General features: G+C 44.4%; 1 protein-coding gene across 6 annotated transcripts in view; it reads left to right on the top strand.

Moving 5' to 3' along the window:
- Positions 1-278: 278 nt before the first annotated feature.
- The window catches only part of CNOT6L (CCR4-NOT transcription complex subunit 6 like), a 32,635-nt gene continuing 7,908 nt past the window's right edge, over positions 279-25,005 (top strand). Inside the window, exons 1-6 of one of the 6 annotated variants that reach the window (XM_080408960.1) lie at positions 279-413; positions 20,811-20,932; positions 21,396-21,582; positions 22,061-22,146; positions 22,586-22,675; positions 23,492-23,560. In XM_080408960.1, coding sequence (XP_080265086.1) covers positions 20,821-20,932; positions 21,396-21,582; positions 22,061-22,146; positions 22,586-22,675; positions 23,492-23,560 — 544 coding nt within the window. In that variant the 5' untranslated portion in view covers positions 279-413; positions 20,811-20,820. Of the gene's footprint in view, positions 414-463; positions 588-2,192; positions 3,181-12,817; positions 12,926-20,810; positions 20,933-21,395; positions 21,583-22,060; positions 22,147-22,585; positions 22,676-23,491; positions 23,561-25,005 lie in introns of those variants that run through there. The other 5 variants (XM_080408961.1, XM_080408963.1, XM_080408959.1 and 2 more) reach the window with 5 other exon arrangements.

Genomic DNA, 25,005 nt, shown 5'->3' on the forward strand with positions numbered 1-25,005 from the left:
CGCTCGGGGCCCTGCCGGTGTCGCCCCGGGGCCGGTGTCGTTCCCCGCGCCGGGGCAGGTGTTGGCAGCTGCCGCGGGGGGTTGCAGGGCCCGGCGTGTGCGGGGGGCGAGCGGTGGCGCGGCCCCGCGTGTGCCCCAGGTCCCCGCGCTGCGGCCCCGTCCCCGCCCGCCTCCCGCCGCCGCCTCCCGCCTCCCCGCGCCCGTCCCCGCCTCCGTCTCCTCCGCCCTGCCGAGCCCCGGCCCGCTCCTCCCCGCCGCCGCCGCCGCCGCCGCCGCCGCCCCGGCCCCGCGGCTCCGTCCCCGGCCCGGCCGCGCTCCCCGGCGGGCCGCCGCCTGCATGTCGTTGCTGCCCGCCGCCGCCGCCCCGCCGCCCTGCCGCCGCCGGCCCCGCCGCCCTGCCGCGCCGGATGCAGGTGAGCGCCGCGGCCCGGCGGGGCCTCCTGTGCTGAGGGGGGAGCGGGCCCGCGCCGCCATGTCGGGCCCCGCCAGCACCGGGGCCAGCACCGGGGCCAGCACCCGGGGCGGCCGCCGCGGCCTGGGCCGCCTCGCAGCCGCCGCTCCGCGCCCTCGCCGAGCCGTGCGTGCGGGTAGGGAGCGGGGGCTGCGGGCATGTCCCCGGCGAGGTGGGGCCCGGGGGGGGACAAGACCCCCGCGGGGGGCCGGGGCGTGAGGGGCGCGCGGGCGGCCCGGCGCTGGGCCCGGCGGCGGGGGCGTCCCAGGGGGCTGGGCCGCGGCGGCGTTGGCAGCCGTCCTCCGGGCTGCTCTGGGGCTGCCAGGCTCACCCCGCAGCCCCGGCTGAGGGCGGCAGCGACGGGGCAAAGCCGGGCCGTGTGGGGGGAGAGCTGGGCCCCGCTCCCCGCCGGGCCGGCCGCCATCCCGCCCTGGGACCTTCGCCCGGCGCCGCGGGGACCCGGCGGTGGGGTTGGGGGGGTGTTCGTGGCGAGGGGAGGGTGTTTTGGGGGAGGGGAGGGTGTTTGTGGCGAGGGAAGGGTGTTTTGGGGGAGGCGAGGGTCTCCCCACTTTTTCCCGGTGGTCCACAGCCATCCCGTAGAAGGCACATGGCGGGAATGTCACCTGCAATAAAAGCTGGGCTTCAACCTCAGGCAGCAGTGACTGTGAATAAAATAACGTGCCTAAACACTTGAGTTTTTGTAACAGTTTGGGGCTTGCTTTCTAAACTTAAGTACTCTTGGTAAATATGGCGGAGGGCTCGGTTGCTTTCTGCCGGTTCGTGGCCACACCGAGTTTTTTCTGACTTTCTGAAATATTTAGCCACCGGCCTTTATCAAGCCATTTTTGAAACTTTGCATGGGCTAAGTATTTGCTTTGGGGAGTTACAACTTCTCATGAGCTGGCCTGCTGATAAGAATTCTAGATAGCCTCGTTTAAGCTGGGGAAGGGGGGCTGCTGCACTGAAATTCATGCCTGTGCCGTCCCCTCTCCGTGACGCTCTGCTGCTCAGCCAAGCTCAAACACGCTCCCTCGCAACCTGAAACTAACCTGGAGGGGAGAACACCTCATCCTGATGTTGCTCACAGTCGTACTTCGTGTGTGTGTGTGTGTGTGTGTGTGTGTGAGTGTGTAGACATAGCTGATAATGAAAGTGATGATAATGTGTCTATTTTTAGCTCTGCCACTCCTTTGAGATGTTTTTGTCCTGGTGCTTTTTATTTTTTCCCCTAAACAAAAAAAAAAAGTACAGTATTTCTAACAACAAAGTGTTCCCTGTGACACAACCCAAGGAATTCCTAGAAGCTGTATCCCAATTTGGAGGGCCAGAAGGCTCTGGCGAAAGTGGAGCACGGCCTTTACAAACACAGCACTGCCAGTGATTTTATTTCTGCATTCTCCCTATCAAAATAGGAAGCGGTGGCGCAATTTGTACTGCCAAATGTCACTCTTCCGACACACAGCCCTCTTCAGGTACAGCCACGTGCCAGCAATACCTCACAAAAGCTGCAGGCGGGCTTTACGTGTGAGGTTTACTTTGCACGGTGTGCAAGCGCCACAGCCTGACCTGACTTCCTGTACGTAGCCTTTCTCCTTTCCACAGCCCTCTGCTTCGGACGGCTTGATTCGTTAGTGAATGTAAACGGGTTCGGAGGCACCACAGCACTTGCCTGTAGCTTTCTTTTCCCCCACAGAGGGTGTTGGGAGGTTATTTACAGTTTCGTTCTGTAATTTTGCTCCAGAGCAGATTGGCAGTGCATGCTTCTGACATCTTGCGGTTCTGTGCTCTGGAATAACGATATGCATCTCCATACACGTGACCTGCAGTACCGTGTCGATTCATCTGAACAGAACTTATGTTTGAACATCAACTCAGGCATTAAATCTCCTTGCCCGCTGTCTTCAAAGATGCTTGAAGATGATGAAAGTCCCGTTACAGTTTGACTGTTCAGTTTAACTGAATGGTGGGAATTTTGCAGTTCTTTGCTGTCTGCTAAACAAATCCCATTAAACACTTTCAGTTTTGTTCTTTTCTTACTATTAAAAGCGAGGGTGGCCTACTCTGAGTGCTTAAGTACAGCAGTTTAATTTATTCCATGTTATCTTTCCTTCCTACAGGGGCTCTTTCTAATTTAGTTTGTGTATTTAATTGAAGGATAAAGCACAATATAAATGGCTGATAGGTTTTGCCACGTTCCTCGGCTAAGTTTAGGTTTCCTCTCTCCTTGGAAGCCAAGATCCTAATGTGTCAGTGGCAAAGGAGTGAGACTACCCATCATCAGACTGTTAGAAAAACTTAGTTTGGCAGTGGCACGAAAAACATCAAACTTCGCAGATTCGTTTTAGTCGCTGTTGAGTTTCCCACCAGGTCTATGTGGCAAACTTCTGCTGGCACAGCTCTGTCTGCAAGCTCTGTGACGAAGTGTGACCCGTGACTGACATAGCTGTGCCAGCAGAAGTCCCAGCTGTAGAAGCAGTTATCTGCAAAAGTGCACTTTTACTGATATAGCTTGTTTTCGTTTTTAAAGGGTGTTTTTCCCTATCCTGGTAGCCTGCTGCTCAGGGATGCAGTGTAATCAGACATTTATTTCCCTGGGAGCACAGGACATTTATTTCCATGGCTTCGAAGGTATGGCTGGTCAGGGTGTATTTTCTGTGTGTGCCTCTCCTCTTCCCATCCACGGTCTGTAGGAGCTCGGTCACATTTGCAGTAGGAATTCTCTCCTGGAAGTAAGTGATGTTATGGCTCTACTTGTTTTCTTCCCCTCTGAGGGTGTTTATAAAACTTAAATTTCACATTTCATGTGATAAGCTGGGATTTTAATTTTTTTTCCTATGGGGACTGTGGTTGTTTTTCATTAACAACCTTGGTTTTGCAAAAAGCGAGACAGGCTTTTGACCGAGTTTGCTAAGCACAATAATATTTAGCTTTCACACCAGTGTTACAAGAAATAAGTCAGGAAGTGATCCCAAGGTGTGTGTGGACTCTAGTAGTAAAATGAAAAGCAGCGCTGGCAAAAAATCAATTTCCACACTGGGTAAGTCTTAATTTAAATCTAAAACACTGAGAAGAAAAACTTACATCTAGGTAGATCACAGCACCTGCTTTCCTTTTTTGTTCAGAGTCAGCGTGCACAAATGGGGAGTTGTATTTCTTTTTTCTTACTAAAACCTTTCTGAGGGCATTCTGTTTTTAAGTGGTAAAATTATGTGTCAGGAACGTGCTTAACTTTAGAGCAAACTTTCTTTAACTGCCAAAAAAACCTGCCTAGATCTGCTTTAATCCGTTGGACACTTTTGGGTTACTTAAGTTTAAAAGGGGAGATAACTACAAATAAATGGCTTGCTTACTAGTTATTGGGAGGAACTTTTGGGATGCCAAAAGGCACTCAAGGCACTGGATGTAACCTGATTTGCAGAATACTGAGAAAGCAAATGTAGTGGTGGAGCTTAGTTGTTTGGGAGCGTAAGACGGCATTTGAGAAAACTTTAAAAAATAAGTTAAAATATGTCTTAGGCATATTTAGATTCAGGAGGATTTACTGTGGATTTACTACTTTAGAGCATTAAATGCTAAGCCTCTTGTAATATTCCGCACACACACACCCCCCCCCAATTCTGTGGTTCTCCTGATCATAGCCTGTAATCAAGGCTTGGGTGCTTGTTACTTGCTTGCTTCAATTTAACAGAACATTTCTCCTGTTTCAAGCAGATCTGCCTGCACTGTAAAGGTATAGATGGCTCAGGCTAGTGGAGCAAGCTGCCTTTAAAATGCTGCACTTAACCTTGCACACGACAGCCAGCTGTCAGGTCTTCCTTCACTCTGGAAAGCTGTGTAGAAATTGTGACTAAATCCAAGAGCTGTGCATTCTCCTCCATTTATCAGGTTGTCAGTTAATGTACCTGTCAAAACATGCAGCAAGCTGTTCTGATGGTGCAGCTATCCCCACTGAGCTGATTGAACTTTGCTGGTGCCGGAAAGGGGAATGCTCCCAGCCCTGCCATGCATCAGACCCTGTGTTCAGCCACTTTCTCTCACTAACCTGACAGTAAATAAACAAAACAGGATGGAGGCTGCAGGGTGTTCATGTGTTTTAAAAGTGTTGATTTTTAGATCCAACAGTGACAATACTGTGTAACTTTACCTTTTGATTAATTCTTTGGGCTTCAGTGATTTGCCTGTACAGCTTCTCCATCTCACCTGTAATGATAAAAAAAGAGACTGTCTTAGGATGTTTCTTTATCACTACCTTTAGCTGGTGGCAAAGTTTCTGGAATTCTCTTGCTCTCCTTCCCATCTTAAAAGGCTTATGTATCTCTGGTCCTTGTCAACAAACTTCACACATGTACCTCCAGCCACAAGACCACCCCAAAAAAGATCAAACAGCTCAGAGGGGACAATAATCTCTGAAGTATCCTGCAGGAGATGGCAAAAAGACTTTATGTGCACAGGGTTTACTGCATCCATTTGTGCCTTTTTCAGGAGCGCCTTGGTGTAGATCTCAGAGCAGGGTGCTGAGGACTATGTAAAGCCTTTAGCTGAACAGGCTGACTGGCTGTGTTTGAAGCTTGGTAAATTCACAAAAGGGCTATGTGACACCTACCTGTAATGGCAAGGTACTGGACATGACTTGTTTTCTGTTATTTGGGAGAAAAGTCCTCTCTTAGAGCTGAAAACAAGAAGAAAAAAAAAATCCACAAAAAATACCAACCCCAAACTGAAATTGCTCTGGATAAAAGAGAGCACTGGAAGAAAACATCTCCAGAAAAGTTGCTCTCGAATCCTGTTGAGAAGAACAACTTTTGCAGTTGCTTGCGCATCTCCCTACAGAGGATCAAGAAGTAACTGAACAGTGTTCAGGCACTGCCAGAAAGCTTTCCCTCTAGGGTTCAAGAGTTGATCATTGAAAATACAATTAAAGGTAGGCAGAAGTGCCTTATATAAGACAGAAATGCATTAAATGATGTTCTACAAGAAACAGATTTTATGCCTTTTATGAGGAGACGTTAGACCAGCACTAATAAAAATGCTCCGAGATGAAGAAAAAGCAGCCTCAAACAATTTTAGCTACAACTCATGCACAGTTAGCGAAGAGAGAGGTTTTTGAAGCTGTACGAAGTCAGCACCCAGGGCCAAGGAGCAGAACCCCATTTAGCTGTTGCATGTTGTGCACACAAGTAATTTGACTAAAGCTTGTAACCTGCATGTGTACACACGGAACAGATAAGGTTGTGTGTGTTCACCCTTACTGTAGCATTTCCTGATGTAAATGATTAATGGCATTTTATGATGGCGCGGCATTGTAGCTGTTTATGCTTAGCATTTGCCACATGGCTGTCTTTCACATTCTGCTTGCCTGTAAAGGAGCTTTACCTTTTCTCTGAGAAAGGTATATAAAATGAGATTAAAAGGGCTGTAGGACTCTCTATGGATTTCCTAGGATATAAGAATACAGGATGGTATAGGCGCCTATCTTAAATGAAGTTAACGCTGTGTGTACGTTGTCTGCAGGCATGCTTCACAGATTCATAACACAGTCCTGTTAACAAAGGTGCTTGGACCGTCTATGTTAGCAGCAGAGAAATTAAATACTTCTGCCTTTTTTGTCAAAACTAAACAGGTTGGGTAAAGTGAAACTTCCGCTTCTAGCACAACAGTGAGAGCAGAGCCATAGGAGAGAGGAAGAGAAGGGTTTTCGCTCATTGCCCTGCTGCTGAAAGCAAGTTGAGGCTTGCTTGTGACAGTGATGGTTAAAAGCGGCTGTGTCAAAAATAGCAATCTTGGGATCAGAACAGCAGTACTGCTGCCTGGCTCCAGTTCAAGTAGATCCACTTGAGGGAAAAGTCTAGGAACATAGATGCCAAGCCTCAGGAGGGGGCATATACTTTATGAGTTAATGGGGTGATGGATCTTCAGAAGGGGTTTTAGTTTTGGGTTCTCCCCACCCCCATTTGCAGCTTGAGGATTGATGAATCTTTGGCTGTTTACAGACAGAACCGATTAATCCTTCAGAGCACCCTGCCATCATCCCTGCTGATGTGAATCAGGATTATTTGTTACCCTGAACAAAGCATAAAGGAAAAATCTATTGTGCCCTCAGCTAAGAGCTGAATTTTTATGGAATTTTTATGGCTGGGAAGCTACTGGAGGCAGGTCTCCTCCAAAGAGCCCATGGGCCTGTGCCCTTCCTGAGTTGGGCACCCACCTGCAGTCTCTGGAGGCCTGTGTTGGAAGGGAGAATGGAACGCAAAGCTCCCAACTAAGGGCCCTTTATCCTGGCCAGCAATCCTTCCCTAACTACCACTGCAAGTCAAAGCTCCCCAGTCTCCTACTTACAACCATCTGAATCTAAAAACCCAATTAAACTACCTTAAAAGCTTTTTAAACGCAAAAAATATTCACAGGCTGAGGCAGTTCTGCAAGCTGCCGAAGAGAGAGGAGTGTTTAGCCTTGTGTTGCTGTGGAGGAAGGTTCTGTTGTCTGCTTTTGGGACAGGTGGGGAGGAGAAGAAGGTCTGCTCACGAAAAGTGAGGGGGAAAGGGAATCATCTTCTCTGTAGAAATACCCATGCTACGGCTCACAGCTACACACAGAAGGGATATGTAGCTTTCACCTTACGGGGTCCCAGCACTGAAAAGGGAGCTTTCCCCATGTAAAAAATGGCCTCGGTTTTCTTCTTAAGACGTTTTGACAGCTCCAGAAGCCTGACTCAGTAACGCATCATTTTGAAAAGGAGGTTTTTACGGGCTGCTAAGCAAAGTTTTTTGAGTGCTACGATGTAGGCCTTTTGGGTGAATTTGAGACCCAGAAAGGCTCTTGTTTCCATTTCTTTGAGTGTCCATTACCACCTGAAACAACCTTTCTTTAGCAAGTTTCTTCTCTGAGAGAGCCAAACCTCACGTTGGGAGCAATAATGTAAGTGTCATCCCTCTTCATTTTTTTCCTCTTTGCTTTGGTGTCAGGGTCCATCAAACATTTTTTTAGTTCATCACATTTCACAAGTACAAATATAACTACAAAAAGCATCGACTTCTGGTCAAGCTGTTAATAATAGTCAGGGCTTGTAGATTGTGCTCATTTGCTGTTTACCCTTTAGGGCAGCTGAATGAATTGATCCGTTAGTTTTCCCCTTGCTTTTCAGGAATGCTTCCATCTGACTTAACATCTTTATGCCTTCTAATCACAAATTAATATTTTTTTTTCTCCTTCCTAAGAAATCAATCTAAAGGTTCTTTCAAAAGGCGCTGGCTTGGCTTTGGGTACATAGAGAAGCACATTGAAGACTTCCTTGTGCAGATTTTTAACTGTTTTTTTCCATGTGATACTGGCAGGAAAATTGAGAAAGCAGGAAAGCAGAAAACATACTTTGTATGCTTTGCTGGACATCACCATCCTGTGTTTTGTAAACAGTGGAGAGGTCCTGCAGGTTTTTATGTTTTCAGCTATGTGGCCTGCAGCCATTCCTGCTCCTGGTGCTAGAGATTTCATGGCCTAAAAAGGTATTTGAGAGCTTCCAGTGGAAAGGTCCCATTCAAATACTCTGGATGCATTTCTCTCTTCCATGTAAGCTAGGGAGTTTGTTCCTGCAGGGTGGAAGCAAAAGTACACCTGAGACTTGCTTGCCGTATGTGCTTGCATGAAGTCAGTAAGCTTCCCAGTGGCACGAGGCAGGGTGTATCTCCTTCAAATAAATGTCTTTTATCTTGAGTCAGCCTTGACATGTGGAGAATACCCTTTGCTCTTCTCATTGCTCCAAGTCTGAGAGCTGGAGTAGAATTAAAACAGTCAGAAGAAAGCATAAAGTTGTCACCCAGTCGTCTGTGGGAAGAAATGCAGATAGGAACCATGGCCAGCCCTCTGAAACTGCCAGTGTTTCCTGGACTTTCGGAAAGGGTTGGTTCACTCACTTCTTGTCGGAGCACATATCGGTATGCACTGCTCAGCCCTTACACACATGACACAGGCTGCTGCAAGATAAGTTTCCTATCTGTATCAGCAGGAAGCTCTAAAACTGATTTGCAAGGGACATAAAAGCATAGCAGTTGTCAGAAACAGTGTTGTCCAGGTAAAAGAAAACACTCTTTGCATTTTCTTAGACTCATGGAACTTGCAGCTCTGGGCAGGAAAAGGCCAATTGGGACAGCGTGGAATGTAGTTCCAGAAAACTGGTTAGTGCTTCCTCTATACCTTAAAATTCAATTTATATTTATTCTGTTACATGAGTTTACAACTGGCCCTGGAAGTAACACAGGATGAATTATCCACCCAGCAGAAATTTCCACTTGTGAACGCCTTTCCTCTAATCCCTTCTTGTTTTGGAAAGTTAAGAAAGCAAAAGGAAAACGGGGCCAGACAAATTCTCACATACCAGAATATAGTCACAAGTGCCAGGAAGAGTCTGGTTCAGATTGTCAGATGGCCCTTGGCTTGCATTTTTTCCTCCAACCAAATCATGTCTTACCACTGGGAGTAGTTCAGTCTGTAGGCATGCTTTTGTACCTGTGCAATGATCCTCTTCCTTCTCCTCTCTCTGGAGTGAAAGACTGGGAATAAGTGGAGTTCATCTCATAAATTAGGAATATTTTGAGTGGATGAGAGAAGCACATACATTAAGTGTTTGAGACCTGTGGATAGAATAGGAGGTTTGGTATTTTTACAGTACTAAGATCTCTTTGACATATCTCAGATTACAAGATTATATAGCCTTTTTGCAGATTTATGGAGCAAAGCCTAAGTGAGGCTATGACCTTAGGATATCAGTTTTATTCTTTGATGTATGGTTTGACTTGAGGACTGCACAGTGACTAGTCCTGTGATGACACCTAGTCTGCAAGATGTTTTCTTGCCTGCTGTAGTACCCGTAGGTGCTGCCAAACAGAGCTCCCCCATGCATGTGAATGTGGAACCGTTCAATTTTTAATAGATGGCTATTTATTTTGTGGTGGCTGTTGGTATGGACAAAACAACCCTAGATGTGTATGCGGGGAGATGAGTATAACTCAGAAGTATTTTCTACTTGCAAAATTAGGTGTTGTGTTTTAAAGCCTCAAGCTGTCAACAATGCTACAGCATTCCTGAATCTGTACCTGCCTCTTCCGCATACCCACTGTGTCTGTACTCTTGCTTTAGACTCTAAAACAGGGGGGGGTGTGCTACCCAGCAGTGAGTGACACTTGGTAGAACCAGGGCTTCAGACATTTCTCTTCTTTAACTTCCTTTCAGAGATCATTATGTTCTTCACAGGTTTATATAGTCCTTAGTGTCATGTGTACTTGGACATCCTGGCACCTCACTGCTTTGAAAGCAATCATCGGGGCTGCAGCATTTGCAGCAGTGCCTGATGGCTGTGTAACTCTGAATCCACAGCAAAGGACCATGACCAAAACTCAGCATGATGGGGAGGGAGGGGGAACTGCAAGGAACCCTTTGCCAACACAGACATTAGGGAACTCATGAATTAAGTTCTCACGTGCTAGCATATTAAGAAATAACAGAAAACGGACCTGTTTGAAAAACTTTGGCAGAAATTGCCACATTTTTATTCCTTGGGTAGGTGATGCATGCGCTTTAGATGAAATTCCTTGAAGTGGCTGAACAGAAGAATCAACCCAAGTTCAACCTATCTTCTGGCAGAGGAACAGGCACAATTCACTTCAGCTCTTGGCCATGACCCCTCTTGCCAGCTGACATATACCTCAGGGTTTGTTCCCATATGGCCTGCTTCCTTCCAATAAACTATTACAGTGATCGTTCTGGGCAACAGAATTAGCCTGCTGCTAATTTTGGTTTAAAGAACAGGATACCTCCTCCCCTGGGTAGTGTCTTGACCCAGTGGACATCACAGCCTTTGTGTGTCTTGCTGTGGTCAGATTTTATAGATGCTCATAGTTTAACTTCCAGATACTCACATCTCACCTGTCAGAGGTGAATTTCCTCATCCCCGCAGAGATTGTCTTGGGCTATTGTTGCTGTAGTTTCTCATTTTCCACCTTGCTGGAACATAGCTAGAAGAGTACGTGTTACTCATCAACATTGGTTTTAAAACTACATCCAGTATACGGAAGTTTAAGTGTGGTGTAAACGCACATGGGAAAGATTTGGATAATCAGATACAGAAGCAGCTGAACTAACTCCCTTTTGATATCCAAATAATATGCTTTTCTCAGGCTATCAGGCAAGCTTTTTTACTTCTTTGATTAAAGAATTAAAGTACATTTAAATATACCCTATGAGAAAAGGGTTTATGCCTATAAACTGCTTTATTTTAAAGAGATCCCCTTTCCTTCTCCTCCGTCTTCTGAGCATACAAGCCTAGCTACTTCGAGCACTAGTGCAACGTCCTGTGACCTGTTGAAACTGGGCTGTAATACCAAAAGGCTAATTTATTGTGCCAGCGATTGCAAAACAGTTTCCACTATTGGTGTGTACTTTTTTCTCCGGCTTCTTATTTTTTTATCTCCTTTCTTTTATAATCTAGAGCTTTGACTCATCCAAATCTACGTGTAGTTGAACAGAGCAGGCCTTGTAACTTTAAAGCTATCTGAAGTAAGTTTTACAGTGGCAGATTTCCCTGTTAATTATTGCTGCAAAGCACAGATTGTGAGCGATAAGCTGGCCATTATCTTTCTATCATATAGGGAGAGTAGCTGAAGTGCTGCTGGGCTTTGCTTATTTTGTTAAAGTGTTGGCAGCCTAACGTTTAAAGGGTAAGATAACATTGTAGCTGCAGAAACCGTCTCATTTGTTCCTTTCTCCTAGCACAAACTTTTCTCTGAAGGATGAAAGGTTATTGAGGACTCCAGTTGTATTTTTAAAGAAAGGGAGAAATGTTCATTGAGAAGACCGCTTCCGAGTCGCTGCAGTGGTGTAGGTGAATTAATAATTCTGGTGTAGTTTCGCTCAAAAAACAGGTCGATAGCTGACTTCTCTCCAACTATTGATCATGAGGAGCTGAGTGAGACAAGGTGTTGGCTTGGGGCAACCTTAACAGGGTTTTTATCGTTTCTAAGCAAGTGACTGAATGAGCTGAGGTGTTGGATTAGGCTTGTCAATAAAACAACTCTTTCCCTGGAGGCTCAGAAGGATGCTTGCGCACCACGCCACTTCAGGCTCACTCGGTTCTTGGTGTGGAGAGTTCTGTCACCCTGGTCCTATTGCTGTCAAAGTGGACCTAGGAAAACCTCCAGCTTTAAGTTGCAGCCGTGCATGGCTGCTTTTCTTCTGCGCTCACAGCCCAGGACAGCATTTTGTCTTCAAGCTTGCTACTGATCCAGCACTGACTGCTTCCTTCCTCAGACTCCCAGCGACTTCAGTTCTTAATCCTTTAAGCCACTCTGTCCTGTATCTCATTAAAAGACCAGCGCTCTCCAGGGGATGGGGCAGCATTGCAAATGGGTCATTTCTTTGAACTAGTGTGGGATGCTCGTGTAAATAAATGCAGTATTTAAGTCATCCCTTTGGGGCCTTCTGGTTAGATTTATTTACAGGCTGGCTGTTGAAACTCTTCTTGCCCTATAATAGATCCCTTGTATGCATTTCTGTTGAGCAGAGCGTTGCTTTTGAGGAGCTACCTACCCTGTGTTTGCATGTCAACTAGCCCCTAAGAGCTCCTGTGAAAGCAGCAAGCGTAAAAGGCATCTGCAGACAAAGGCATGTTTTACTCTATGACTTGATGCAGATATTCAAGAGTTGTCATGTACACCATGAGAGGTAACAGCCTATTTCAAACAGAGCAGAAACTGTTCTTTGGAGTAAGGACTGAAATGTTAACCAAATACAGAAATTAAAAATCACTACGTAATGCTACGTAGTATTTCCATGCAATAAATAGTTTAACTGTTCTTGTAAGTGGGGGTGTGACATAAAGGAAGAGGAAGGGTGGAAACCTGGATGTTCTTGTGTTACCTGTGCTTTAAGAAAAGAGTCTATATTTCATTTAGAGGAGATGAGGGAACAGGGGGAAATAACTAGTGGGTGTATGTCAGTAGGACAATTAGCATTTCCATCAAGTGAGTGCCAGTTGGCTCTAGAATTAATCTGATGGAGCTTGTTCCCTCCCTTCCCACTCCTCCCCTTGGCTTTGGCTGTTTTTCTCCAGGGTTTGCTTATATGACTTTTCTGTTTTTCTCTGGGCTTTTATGGTCTTTGTTGAAGTGATAACATGAAGCCCCCTGGGCTCCCACCACCACTGAATTTACAATCAACTGCAGGTTCTTGGTTACCTCTTGCATTTCACTGTTCCCACCCCCAGTTTGAATTTCCCTGCGCTGGTATGCCAAGACAGACAGAGGAGGCAAAAAGCCTTGTGGGCTGTGGTTGTGAACACCTCTGCAGCCGGCTGTACACCTTGTGTTGCTTGCCTTACAGGGACTCAACAGCACGCGAGCAGCTCTGTGTAAGCTGAGCCAGCACCCTAACCGGCGTGCCAGGCACAGGCAATTCCTTGCTGGAAAGGAGGAAAGCTGTGTAGTTAAGGTAACGGTGACTGTATTTTCAATCCCTGAAAACAGTCTCTTTGTACGACAGCCTCTAGCAGATCCCTGTGAACTGCTGCGCCTCTTGCACAATGAAGAGCTTGCTAATGAGCAAAGAGAGGATTTTCTGTGGAACTGAACAGACAAAACTTAAATAGCCTCCTCGTGCTGAGCCTAATCTAAGTACCACATGGAATAAAAACTAGAGCAAGGTTTGGACAAATTCCATTGTATTGTTGCTGTGCTTGTTGTCGATATGTCCTTTTCACTATGCTTCTGGGTTCGCTAGCTGGAGTGGGGAGTGCAAGCCCAAAATCTTGCATGCAGGTTGTGGCGGGGTTGCCACTGCTGTGGCGCGGACTGCAACAGTTTACAAATGGTCAACCAAAGTCTATCAAGGAGTAGTGCTCTTTTCCTGACCCTGAAGTGACTCCATGAAGATGCCTCCTGCCTGTGCAGCCTTGTTCCAAACCTGGTGGATGGCTGTGAGTTTCCCTTGACTATGGCAAAGATAAAAGGGCTAGGCAGGGGCAGCACCATAATAAAGAGTCTGTTCCCATCTGCTTCTCAGCACAAACGTGCCTCCTGACCAGCTACAGCTTAGAGGAACAGCTTTTCATCCTCTCAGCATCAGTACAGAGATCCTACCAATTAGGGCTTTACACTTCTGCTTATTTTGCCTACATCAGCTGCAATATAAAAGCTACAGTCCTTGAAGGACATCTGCCTTGTGATAGGTACAAGGAAGGACTATGAAAATTACTTCTGAAGCTTATTTTGTTGAAGTATTTTCTACATCTAATATTTATCTTGATCATATAGAAGAGGTGGCAGTTTTAAAAAAATGTTCAACTTGCAATGTGTGTGAAGACTCCCTAAAAGTTTCAAGTTAAGGAATGCAAGTACTGAACCTAAGAGTAGCAAAGATGTCATACTAAAGCAAGTTTGGTTTTAGATGCGTGACCGATGTCATTCAAGAAAACCCCTGTATTACCTTGCTGTATTTTTAAACGCATTAGCAGATGAGAAGAGTACAAGCTGATGTAATTTTCTAGCAGCATTACAGAAATAAGGTTCTGTCTCTTTCCCGCTTGGAGCCCGGATTATTTTTAAAAAGTAAACTAGGCTGAGGCCCTGTCTACAGGTTTCTATAGAGGCAGAGTTAATGTTGCTATAGGCTTGGAAGGAGATACAAGTAAATGACCTTTAATGATCCAGATTTCCATAGTTCTCCTAACTATGTGTTTCTGGACTCTTTCTGCTGAAGAAGAAACTGCTAGTGGGTAGAGATCAATAGTCCTACTGAGCTCACATAGAGGAGCCCTCTGCATAACAGAGTCAGTGTGCTTTCTTGTGAGAAACAATTTTCGTGGATGGATGGTACAAAAATAAACAGATCTTTTTACAGATTTCTAAAACAAAACTTTTTTTTGTCATTTGCACTTGTGGGCTTCATCTTTTGTTGCTAGCTCCATGGTGCTAAGATTGAAATTTTAGTTGTTCCTTAGATTTAATGTTCACTTCAAATTTCATCTTTTGCCTTGCAGTTTACTTCCACTTACTGTTTAACTATCCTCCTGTTGGTAGGATACTTAATTGTGTCCAAGTAGTCTCTGTTTATGTACTTTGATTATACTTCCCTCAAAGATTGTTTGAAATCTCAGTATTGGGAGATGACAGTAACAAAAAGCTTATTTTCTCTTTTTAATAAAAAAAACCCAACATGTTGAGGCATTTTTATTTCTTTCACTGATAAGCTCTATTCCCAGTCAGGTTACTTGGAATAAGAAACTGAAAGGAGACAGTTGGCAACCTTTGGCAACTCACAGTGCTCATTGAACTCTTGGTAGAGACAGCACATGCAGAGGTGGTTGAACATGTTCCTGCAGGAAAGCACAAGGAAGAAAATGCAGATCCAGGCAAAAGACTATCAGAATTCTCCATGCATATTTTTGTGCTAGTATATATACACTAGATACACCGATAAACTAAGTAGTTTACCTTAAGCATATACTAGTATTAGCAGTTTTTTTTAAATCCCCTTAACATACCCTTAAACAATCACCTTATTTTCTGCATCTTCACACACACACACCCCAAGTACTCTTAAGTCGTGTTTGTGGGTATTGGTTGTACTTCCCCCCCTCCCTCAGGAGGCTGAAACGGGGACACTTTTGTCATATGCTCACATAAAAGCAAAACATGCTTACTACAGATGAGTAGCCTTCCTCTCCTCCCTTTGCAACCATTTAGTCCTGTTTACAAAATACATAGATAAAAATGGCTCAGTTTTCCAGCCTGTGGTCCAACTTTCCAGCATTAAATGTGTGCCTGTGTGTATACATGCGCATGCACACACTCTGGCCTCGTCAGCCAGCAGAATTTTTAATTCCTGGGAGGGATCACCATATGGAAGTGGATGGACAGTAAGCTGTTACTGCACAGAGGAAGGAGGAATGATTCAGGGCCGTCTGCTGGATAGTTTTCAAAATGCTTTGGCAGTTTGACTCATCTATATACAGAGACTGAGGGGGGGGAGTCACAAAGAATGTCACTCTGCTGGAGGTGAGGATTTTGAGTTGTGCCAACACATCCATGAACATAGGGCTGAAGCAAGATGAAGTTGCAGCTCTTTTCGATTTGCTTCCTCGTTAGAAACAAGAGAATTCATTTATGCATTGAGGTATGAACAAACTTAAACAGAACAACATGTTATAGTCACCAAAATTTAAGAAATGCACCTTCTAACCTCTGTGGGGAAGGGACTGGTCATTACTTTGCAGCAGCATGTAGCTCTAAGGGACTTCGACCTATCTGGCTTCAAAGTCCTCCTGCAACGTAGATGCCAAATAATCTGGACAGCTTTAAGCAGGCTTTCCCTTTCCACTGAACACACGTTAATCCTTCTGCTTGATGGGGGGTATTTGCCTTTGGAAGAAGCGATCCAACTTCACTGAAAATGATAGTGATGCAGTTCATCTCTCATATGGACCCTGAGATAGTTACTTTGGTGTGTTTGGGTGTACTCTGTAATGGAAGAGATTTTCTATGTTTGCAGCTGCTGTTGATTTCCCCCACCCATATAAAAAAAATACACTATGAGTTAAGAAATTTCTTAATCCCTAGCATAGAGTCCTTTTTTCTCATGTTCTGTTGATGCAATTTGTAGGACTGCCTGCAGCTTCTCCCTAAGAAATTCACAGTTTATATTTCATACTGCTAACTAAATCTTCCCATCTCATATTCTCCACACCTGTATAACTTGAGAAAGTCTTAGATAGTTAACTACAGAAGAGTGATTATTACCTGGTTGTCTGAAACTCCAAATGTGCAGAAGCTCCTGTTGTTTGTTGTCCCCCCAAAAAAACGTGTCTTCAGAGTAAAAACCTAGGGTGCAGCCTGATAGCTCAAAACTTTATTCTTTCACTGTTCACACCTTCAGTACTATTACATTATTTCTATTTTTAGCTTTAGCTGATAGTCAGCATGCCCCATACACAGAAGCCAACAAATACAGCAGCCTATAAACACAAGAGTAAAAAAAAAAGGCAGCCACAAACTTAAAATACTTGCAAACCAAATCACCTCCCCCAAGCCCTTTTTATATACAGCTGAGCTAGAGCTGTTTGAGTTCACCTGGGACCATACTCAGGGTTTCAGCTGAGTAACCCTGCTGTGCCAGTCATGCCGAGGCTTTGGGGGTGAACTGGTAGCGAAAGAGTTGGCACATAAGCATGACACTGTTAGGAACTCCCAGCTTTCAAAGTTTGTTCAGAGCTTAAATACTGTTCTTACTAATGTATTGGTGTTCTCATGTTCAGGTTTTCTTTAATTCACACAATATCAGGGTCATACTGTTTCAGCTTACAGGGTTAGATTTGCAGTGGAGAACAAGTTTTAGTTGCTTCAAAAGTTTCCGAAGGGAACTCTTCAGAAGAAAAGCTGGCAAGAATTTTTTTTTGGTCCCACTTGAGAAGCAAAGGAACTGAGTGCACGTATTTTGCTCAAGTCACACCTGTATTAGCTGAATTTTAGCAAAATCCTTACTTGAACCCACAGGATGCAACTCCGCTCAAGCTGACCTAAATCAGCGCTACTTCAGTCCTCCTGTCCCTGCCTGGAGCTTCCTGCTTTGTTCCTTATGACTGTGCTAATGTATGTCTGATTTTGGGGTTAACTGATTCAGGGAACTCAGTGTAGCTCCCCAAAGGCCGAGCTAAAATAGGTTGCGATTCTTGGATACTGGTTTAGTTCCAGGACAAGCAGAGGGAGAGATGGGAATGATACAACTTGGGAACTTGGGCAGAATTCATTTTTACTTCAAAAAAAAAAAACATGTGGTGGCTTTCAAGTCTTGCTCAATGTTGCTGTTACGCAGGGAAAAAAAACCCGTATATTTGATTTAGATTTGTTTTCCCTTTTCTGTAACTGTGGAAATTACGCTGATGCTCATTTGACTCACTACTATTTCAAAATAATATTGACGTGACTAATATCTGAAAAATGTGCGTGTCGTTTGACTCGCAGTTCAGGGCTCATTTTGTTGGAGGGCCTCTGACTGCCGCAAATTGCTTTAAATTGGCAGAGAACTTCTCATAATGAGCTATATTTCAACATAATTTAATTGGGTTCCCTGCCAAGGAGGAAACTGTAATCCTGAAGCTTTTTGATGGTGTCACCTGGGCAGTGGTCATCTCTTGGCTTGTGGGCAGGTGTGGATGAGTACAGGGTGACTCGGATGGTCTAACCACTGCAGTTTTAAAGACTTCATCACCAGGCCCTGGGATATTTATCCGACTTCTGCCCCATTGTGAGGAGCTGCTGGGGTCTGGCAGTGGGAACAGCAAGCCCTGCTCTGGTTTCCAGCGAGGCTGCTCAGCAGCTGGAGGAGACTGCTGCTGCTTCAAGACTTTGAATCGACGTGCGTGTGACAGCCAGGACCCCTGGCTGGACTGAGCCTTCCCAAGCTGTTAGCCATCTGTGTCTGGCTTGGGATGAAATGGCAAGCAGAAATACGGATAATTTCCCGCTTGCTTTTTTAGCTGGAAATGCACCTTGAGAAGCCCATAGGAAGGAACTGGGGCCAAAGCTTTTGCCCACAGTACATGGGGCAGGGAGGGGACAGTATGCAGAAACTGAAATTTAAATCTGCCTGGGTCTGATATTACTATAATACTATGCTGTAGAAAACAAGAATTACAAAGACTCGGTGAGCACAGCATGTTTAATAGAGCACTCACCTAAGTGCTGATGCTGGCTACAGGGCAGCAAAGTTTGTGATGTCTTGGGACCCCTGCTGTGGTAGAAGCACGGATTGCTTTAAGATGTAACTGATTAAAAAGCAATATGAAGACTCATCCTGGGTCAGTTCAAATGTTTGATGGTTAAGAGTTAAAGATCAAAAAACCTCCTTTCTGCCATAAACCCTTAACCCTTTTGTCAGTATTCTGCCTGATTTTCACCACCGAGCTTTCAGGTTTCCCTGTTCTAATCTGCAATATGCCTTGCAGATGAAATAAATATTGCCAGGTAATGAAATCTCATTTTCTGTTAAAGGATCATTGCAGGTAATCCTGTGACAGTGATGTGACAGCTTTACTTGCTGCAGAACTAGCTTGCTGCTTTGTGGCATGGGCAGACTCACTCTGTTTATGCCGTGTCTGAAATGCTAGGAGCGAGGTCTTGATTCGGGTGTATAGCACGTAAAATTTGTATTGACTAGTATGCTAGATAATATACTCTGTGCTAGTCGAGGCGGCTAGGCTTTAATGCAAAGTGTGGTAGTGTTGCAATGTGTTTCCGTGCCGGCATTGTGACTGGGGCCGTGCTCTCTGCAGCTGCCAGGGACTGCAAGCTCTCCCAGTGCTCAGGTCTTGCCCCCCCCATTTCCCCCCCCCCATCCTCGGCAGTGATTCACAGCTCTGCTGGATGTCTCCAGTCGCTTCCAGGGGTCTAGCAAAATCCAGGAAAAGCCGTGTCGAGACTCACTGGAATGTGGATTAGTTTCATACGCATCTAAGGGCAAGAATGCCCAGGAGAAAAGGTGAAAGACGGCTCTTACGCCTCTCAGCAGGGGCTGTGAGGAATCTGTTTATGGGGCCGGGGCTGCTCCCTGCTTTTGCACATGCATGTGTTTAACATTGAGTATAAAAACAGCAAAACCCACACACCGGAGATGTAATGCTCCTGAAGCATAACCGGTAACTGATTTTGTCAGGAAGTACCGTTCACGATTTTGGGGTTCTGAAATGAGAATCAAAAGATTTCAGGTCTAATCCCGTGTTCTTAAGCAATCTGTTTCATTCATCACCCCGAACTGAATTGCTGCAGCTGAGCAGTGTGAGTGCAGAATCCTCTTAGCCTGTAGCTTTCCTCCCTGTATGACTTCACCGGTAAATAGAAGTTGGCTATAATTAGACGTGGGGCTCGCATCTGCCCTGCACTTGCAACAGGGAGCCTTAATTCAGTGTGAATGGAATTTCCTTGGGCGTCAGGGAAGGAAGCACCAGGAGACCCTTTGCAGGGCACAGCCCTGACAACTCCTGTTGTCAACTCCTGTTGACAACTCCCAACTGCGCCTGTGCAGTGCTGGAATGCTGGTTTGGCTATCTGCATCAACTGGGAAAAAACTGCAGTACTTTAAGCTCATAAAGGGGATGTGTGATCTTTGTTTAGTTGGACTAGCTAAAAAAACCCTCAAACTAGTTTTCTCAAATTCTTCATCGTTTTCTGTCTTGTCAATTCAGCAAACCAAACGAGTTACAGTTGTTCTAACAACTTCACAGCTATTGCAGCCAGTTGTAGTAGAGATGTGTATATGAGGAAAAAAATGAATCCTGCAGACCAGCTGCTTTGAATTTGTGTAAAATCAGGGTTTGTGTATTTTGTGTGTCTGGGGAGGAAAAGACCAGTGAAGAGCAAATTCAGCTAACCTTATGTTTTTAAACTAAACAACCCCTCTCCCTGCTGAGTCTTTCTCAGCACAACGTTCCAGGGAGGTATGGAGGGAAACTTCACCCCGTGTCATCTGGAAAGTGTATGGTTTTTGAACGGGACCTTGGAGCTCTCTTCTGACAAGAATCTGGAAAACGAGATCAGTTGAATTTGTGTGTGCGCAAGCTCACCCTTAAGACACGAGTGCATCTGGTATTAAAGCTTTGAACTGGGCTGAAGCCCTGTGTGCACGAGAACAACTAATGAGAATTTTACTGGAGCTTGTTTTATGTCTCCTAGGCCATTAGAAGTAAAAAGGTCTTGACTGATACTGAGCATGAAAAGGCACAAAACAGAAAAGCTAGTTCATTAATGGAAAAGTTGAGCTAATTCCCCTTCAGACTGCATTTTCAAGTCTTTTGTAAGTGGAGTGCAAAAACGGGACTTTGTATGTTGAAAATAATTGCTGTGCAAGCAAAGAGGAGAGCCTTCCATTCAATCGTTGGTTCCCTGTGAAAACTACAGGAGGGAGCAGTCCGTGTGCTTTCGCCATGAACAGGGAAATGCTGTCATCTTGTCTGCAGGTTCTGCACGCAGCAAATAACTCAGCGATGACATAGGTTGTGCTTTGGTCGGGGGGATAAACTAGGGAATCCAGAAAGTCTGTATCGGGGCAGTACAAGGTAACTCTGCAGACAATTGCAGAGGACCAAACTTTGTGGGAAGAGAAATGCCCTTTGGCATTACGGACCCGTATTCTGCAAAGGTCTGAGCACCTGCTGAAGTCCATGCGCTGGGAGCGGTTGGGCTGATGTCAGCGTGATATTTGTTGTATGTAAACTCCAGGGCATGTGTTTTTGCAGAGCGTCACTGGGGAAGGTAATCACCTGGAGGGCTAGAAATGAAGAAATGTTGTTGAGTGGCAGATGGTAATGGTTGTGATGGTCTTTCAGACTAACAGGGATGCCAAAGGAAAAATATGATCCCCCAGATCCTCGCAGAATTTACACCATCATGTCAGCAGAAGAGGTAGCCAACGGGAAGAAGTCGCACTGGGCTGAATTAGAGATCTCGGGTGAGTTGATTTCGTTTTGAATTTTGGTTCGGCGGAGTTGTCAGTACCCCAGGATTGCATCAGAGTCTTTCAGATGGGGGGATCCTGTTGTGAAAACAGCTATTCTAAGTTGGGGGAGGAGGGCTAACAGACTTAGCAGATTGCCTTCGAGCTTGGCTGGCTCATGTTCAGCCCAGTTGATTTAAAACACCAACTCGGACTGGATGTGAGTCTTTGCATAGCACATCAGCTTCCCTAGAACCATACCTCTGTCTCTATCCTTTTAACTGGGAGGATTAGGTAAGTAAAGTCTGCTCATAGAAAAGATACGCGAAGGTATCTTCTGCAAGTGCCACTGAGTGTTCCAGTGAAGTGGTGGAGTTTCCAAAATGGAAATCCCATAGTCTGACATCCCCCATATAGTTGGTATCTGATGGTCTGAGAGTGCAAACCTGACTGAAGAGGTGACTCTTTTCTCTTTCAGGTAGAGTGCGGAGCTTAAGTACGTCACTTTGGTCGCTGACGCACTTGACCGCTCTGCACCTCAATGACAATAATCTTACTCGCATTCCACCTGATATTGCCAAGCTTCATAATCTGGTTTACCTGGATCTGTCATCCAACAAACTCAGAAGTTTACCAGCAGAACTAGGAAACATGGTATCTCTCAGGTGAGAGAAATTGTTCTGGTTGAACCTGTCAAAAAAATCTATATTCTGGGATTTGGACCACAGTTTTCCTCTAGCTTTCCTTCTTGTATTTAAAATTATTCTGAAAAATTCAAGATTGGTGCAAGGCTTCAGTTCTAATAATTACTTCTGGGTTCATTACCCTTCTTTTCTATCACTACAGATACATGTCTATAAGCTATGTAGTCTTCTGCTCTGAAACATTCCTTGAGACTTGGTGACTGCCTGCTGTTTAAATTCTCCCTGATTTAATTTCGTGTTTTGGATTTTTTGTGGCTATTTTTTTCCCTATTGAAAGTATTTCAGTCATGCTTTGAAATGAGAAGATTGACATATCTTTCCATAATACAAAAAAATTCAGGGTGAAAAGTGTCATCTTTGAAGATGAAGCGGCATAGAGCGCTTTAAGAGTTTTCTTCTGAAGTGATACTCATGAAAAATGTTTTTGCATTTGCTGCAGGGAATTGCTTTTAAATAACAATCTGTTACGGGTTTTGCCTTATGAACTTGGACGGCTCTTCCAGCTACAAACCCTAGGTTTGAAAGGTGAGTTCCTGACAGTTAAGCATTCCTAGCAGTACTCTTGGATGACTGAGGGGCCTGGGATCAAAAGCTTTGTGTATTACATGATTTTCTTACAGTTTATTTGAGATAATGAAACTTGTAGCAAAAATGACCAGCCAGTTTGGAAAACAAAGTTTTTCTTTTTCAATGCTATTAAACTTCCTTACAAGCCTGTTTCAAGTCTGTAGATAGGTAAATAGACCCTTTAACCCTGATCAAGGTGAGCTGAAGGAAGAAAGTCTGTGTGTGCTGGTTATTTCTATAGCACTGTTACTGTGGTATTCTACAGTTCCAAGTTAAGCAACCTAAAGATCTTCTGAGTCAGTTTGTCTGTTCTTATTATGGGAGGTTTTCTTTGGTTGGAAAGCCTCAAGAAAGTCAGGCAGCTAATCACCCAGTTGTTGTTTTATGCTGTTGGCAGGCAATCCTTTATCACAAGATATTCTCAGCCTCTACCAGGATCCAGACGGAACTCGAAAGCTACTGAACTACATGCTTGACAATCTAGCAGGTGACAGCCCTACAAATCTGATTGACAGAAGCGGTTTAAAAGCATACATTTCTGACAGTATTTGCTGCTAAAACAAGAATCTGAACCACGGAAGGGAGAGTATTTTCTAGCTGCTTTTGCGTTTTTGTCAAGTGGTTCCAGTCGTACACAGGCACGCTCGCACACAATGGAAGAGGTTGACATGTATCATCTAAGCTTTTCCCATGTTACCATATTACAGCCAGTTGTTCCCACTCTTCTGTTTGAAACCCTTCAATTACCAAGAAAGTGCAAAGTCTTCCTTGCTGAAGCCATTGTGATACTTACCACTAAAAATTATAATCCAAATGCAAGCAGAATGTCGAATTCAGATCTAGAAACACCAAAGTGATTAAAAATATCAAGTTTAAATCCTGCTTCGTGGTTCTGTAACAGAGCTTTCTGTTTTGCCACTTGATGTCTACCAAGTTACAACACTGCAGGAATGATGGCTATAGGGTAAGGTTCTTGGAGAAGGGGAGTGTGGATTGTCTGAACCACTACAGGACTTACCCTTCCTTCTACAGCAGTATGTTAAAAGTGCAGGAGTGTTTTGGTGGTGCTTCTAGATTTGAAAGCAAGAGAGAAAAATAGTCGTGAATCTTACAACTGACAAATTTTCTTTTACTGTAGCTAGCCATTTAAATGATTTTTGCCTCCCCTGGAGTGTAAAAAGACTTGGAGAGTTGAGGTTGCAAAGCACAGTATGGACATAGTTGTTCAGTCATCATTTTAACTTAGAAATTGTGAGTTACAAGTATAAACCCTGAATTAATCACTGGTTTAAATTTGTTTTAGTTCATCCAGAGCAGCTGCCTCCAAGGCCATGGATTACTTTAAAAGAACGAGACCAAATTCTGCCCTCAGGTAAATCTGTGGTTCTTTTCCCTGTGTTCACACAATGATGAGCTGAAAGACTTTTCTTTGGCTTTATTTTCAGATAAGTCTTCTGCCTTACGTGCATCAGATTGAAAATAGCAATTAGCGTTCATTTGTACTATAACAATTAACATATGGCCGTGCTGTAAATACCATTTTTGTGATTTGAATGGGATGCCGGTCATTTCTTTTCCATGTTAGGCTTTTCCAAAACTGTTCCAGGCAGTGATGCCAGAGAAAAAGAGCTTTTTTTAAAAAGAATTCCTTTTTCAGAGATAGTAAGTTTAAAATAACTGTATACAAATGCCGTGTGTGCGCACAGGCTGGCTAAAGTGAGATTAGAGAAGTCCCTATGTGCAAGTAAACACGTGGAGCGCCTGCTATTGAAGTTAGTTTAATGCCCTCTATTGTTGCTTTCCGTCAAGTGCAAGAGGCAGCATTTCTTCAGGCTGTCCAAATCCAGTGGCTCTTCTTCCCCTGTGCATCCTGAATATAGCCCTCAAAAGGCATCCGTGAGCTTGTATAAAGAATCAAAATGCGAATATTGTATTGCAGAAGGTCAGATTAATAGCCAGCAAGAATAACATGGCAAGTCTTCTGTACTTTTTTTCTTTTTAGAAGCGTGAAATTGGCAGGTCTTCAAAGCTTAACTCAGTCGTGCGTTAGGCACGTGTCACTTTTTTTAATATTAAAGAATGACAAGCCAGAAAAAAACCAAGAAATGGAAAATGCTATAAGTCCTGTAAGCCACCACAACATTAAGTTCTGCGTTTCTGTTTCAAATTCCCTTACAAATCAGTATCTCAGCAGAGTTTTACGGACTTTGGTTTTATTTTTTAAAACCAAACTTCCTGAGCAGAAACAGAATTCAGAAGTCATTAGAAAGCATAGCATTAGGTGAGTGGGCTGTGGAATATTTCATGGTAGAAACTGTAACAAGCCAGTTGGTTGTTGTTATAAAATTGAAACAACCAAACAGCAAAAATCTGCTTTGACTGCGAGTATATAAAAAACCTGCAGTTGTAGGGTAGTCTAATAGTAAAAACTTGCTTCTTTCCGGGCAGATATGAGCAGGCTTTTCCAGTGGCATGGTGCTAAGATGTTGTATTTACCTTTCTTTTTGTTTTTTTGATGTAAAATCTAGGGTAGTTGAGAGATTTGTGTGTGAAAGTATTTCACGCTGAATGATCTGATGAGCTGCATGCTGACTTATCGTGTTTTTTTAAATGTGGCCTAATAATATATTAGGTACTTGCTAATTTATGACTTCATTTTTTCTTCACTTCCCTGCCCTCACCCAGATCTCTCTCTCCCCATTCGCCTCGATAGACACAAATACAACTTGATACAACTTACAAACGTTGTACGGGTGCTAGGAAAATTGTACAAATATTCAAATATTTTGGAATCAGACTGCCTAAAACCAGAGCATT

Source organism: Falco punctatus (genome assembly GCF_963210335.1).
Source record: "Falco punctatus genome assembly, chromosome: 1".
Taxonomy (NCBI): Eukaryota; Metazoa; Chordata; class Aves; order Falconiformes; family Falconidae; genus Falco; species Falco punctatus.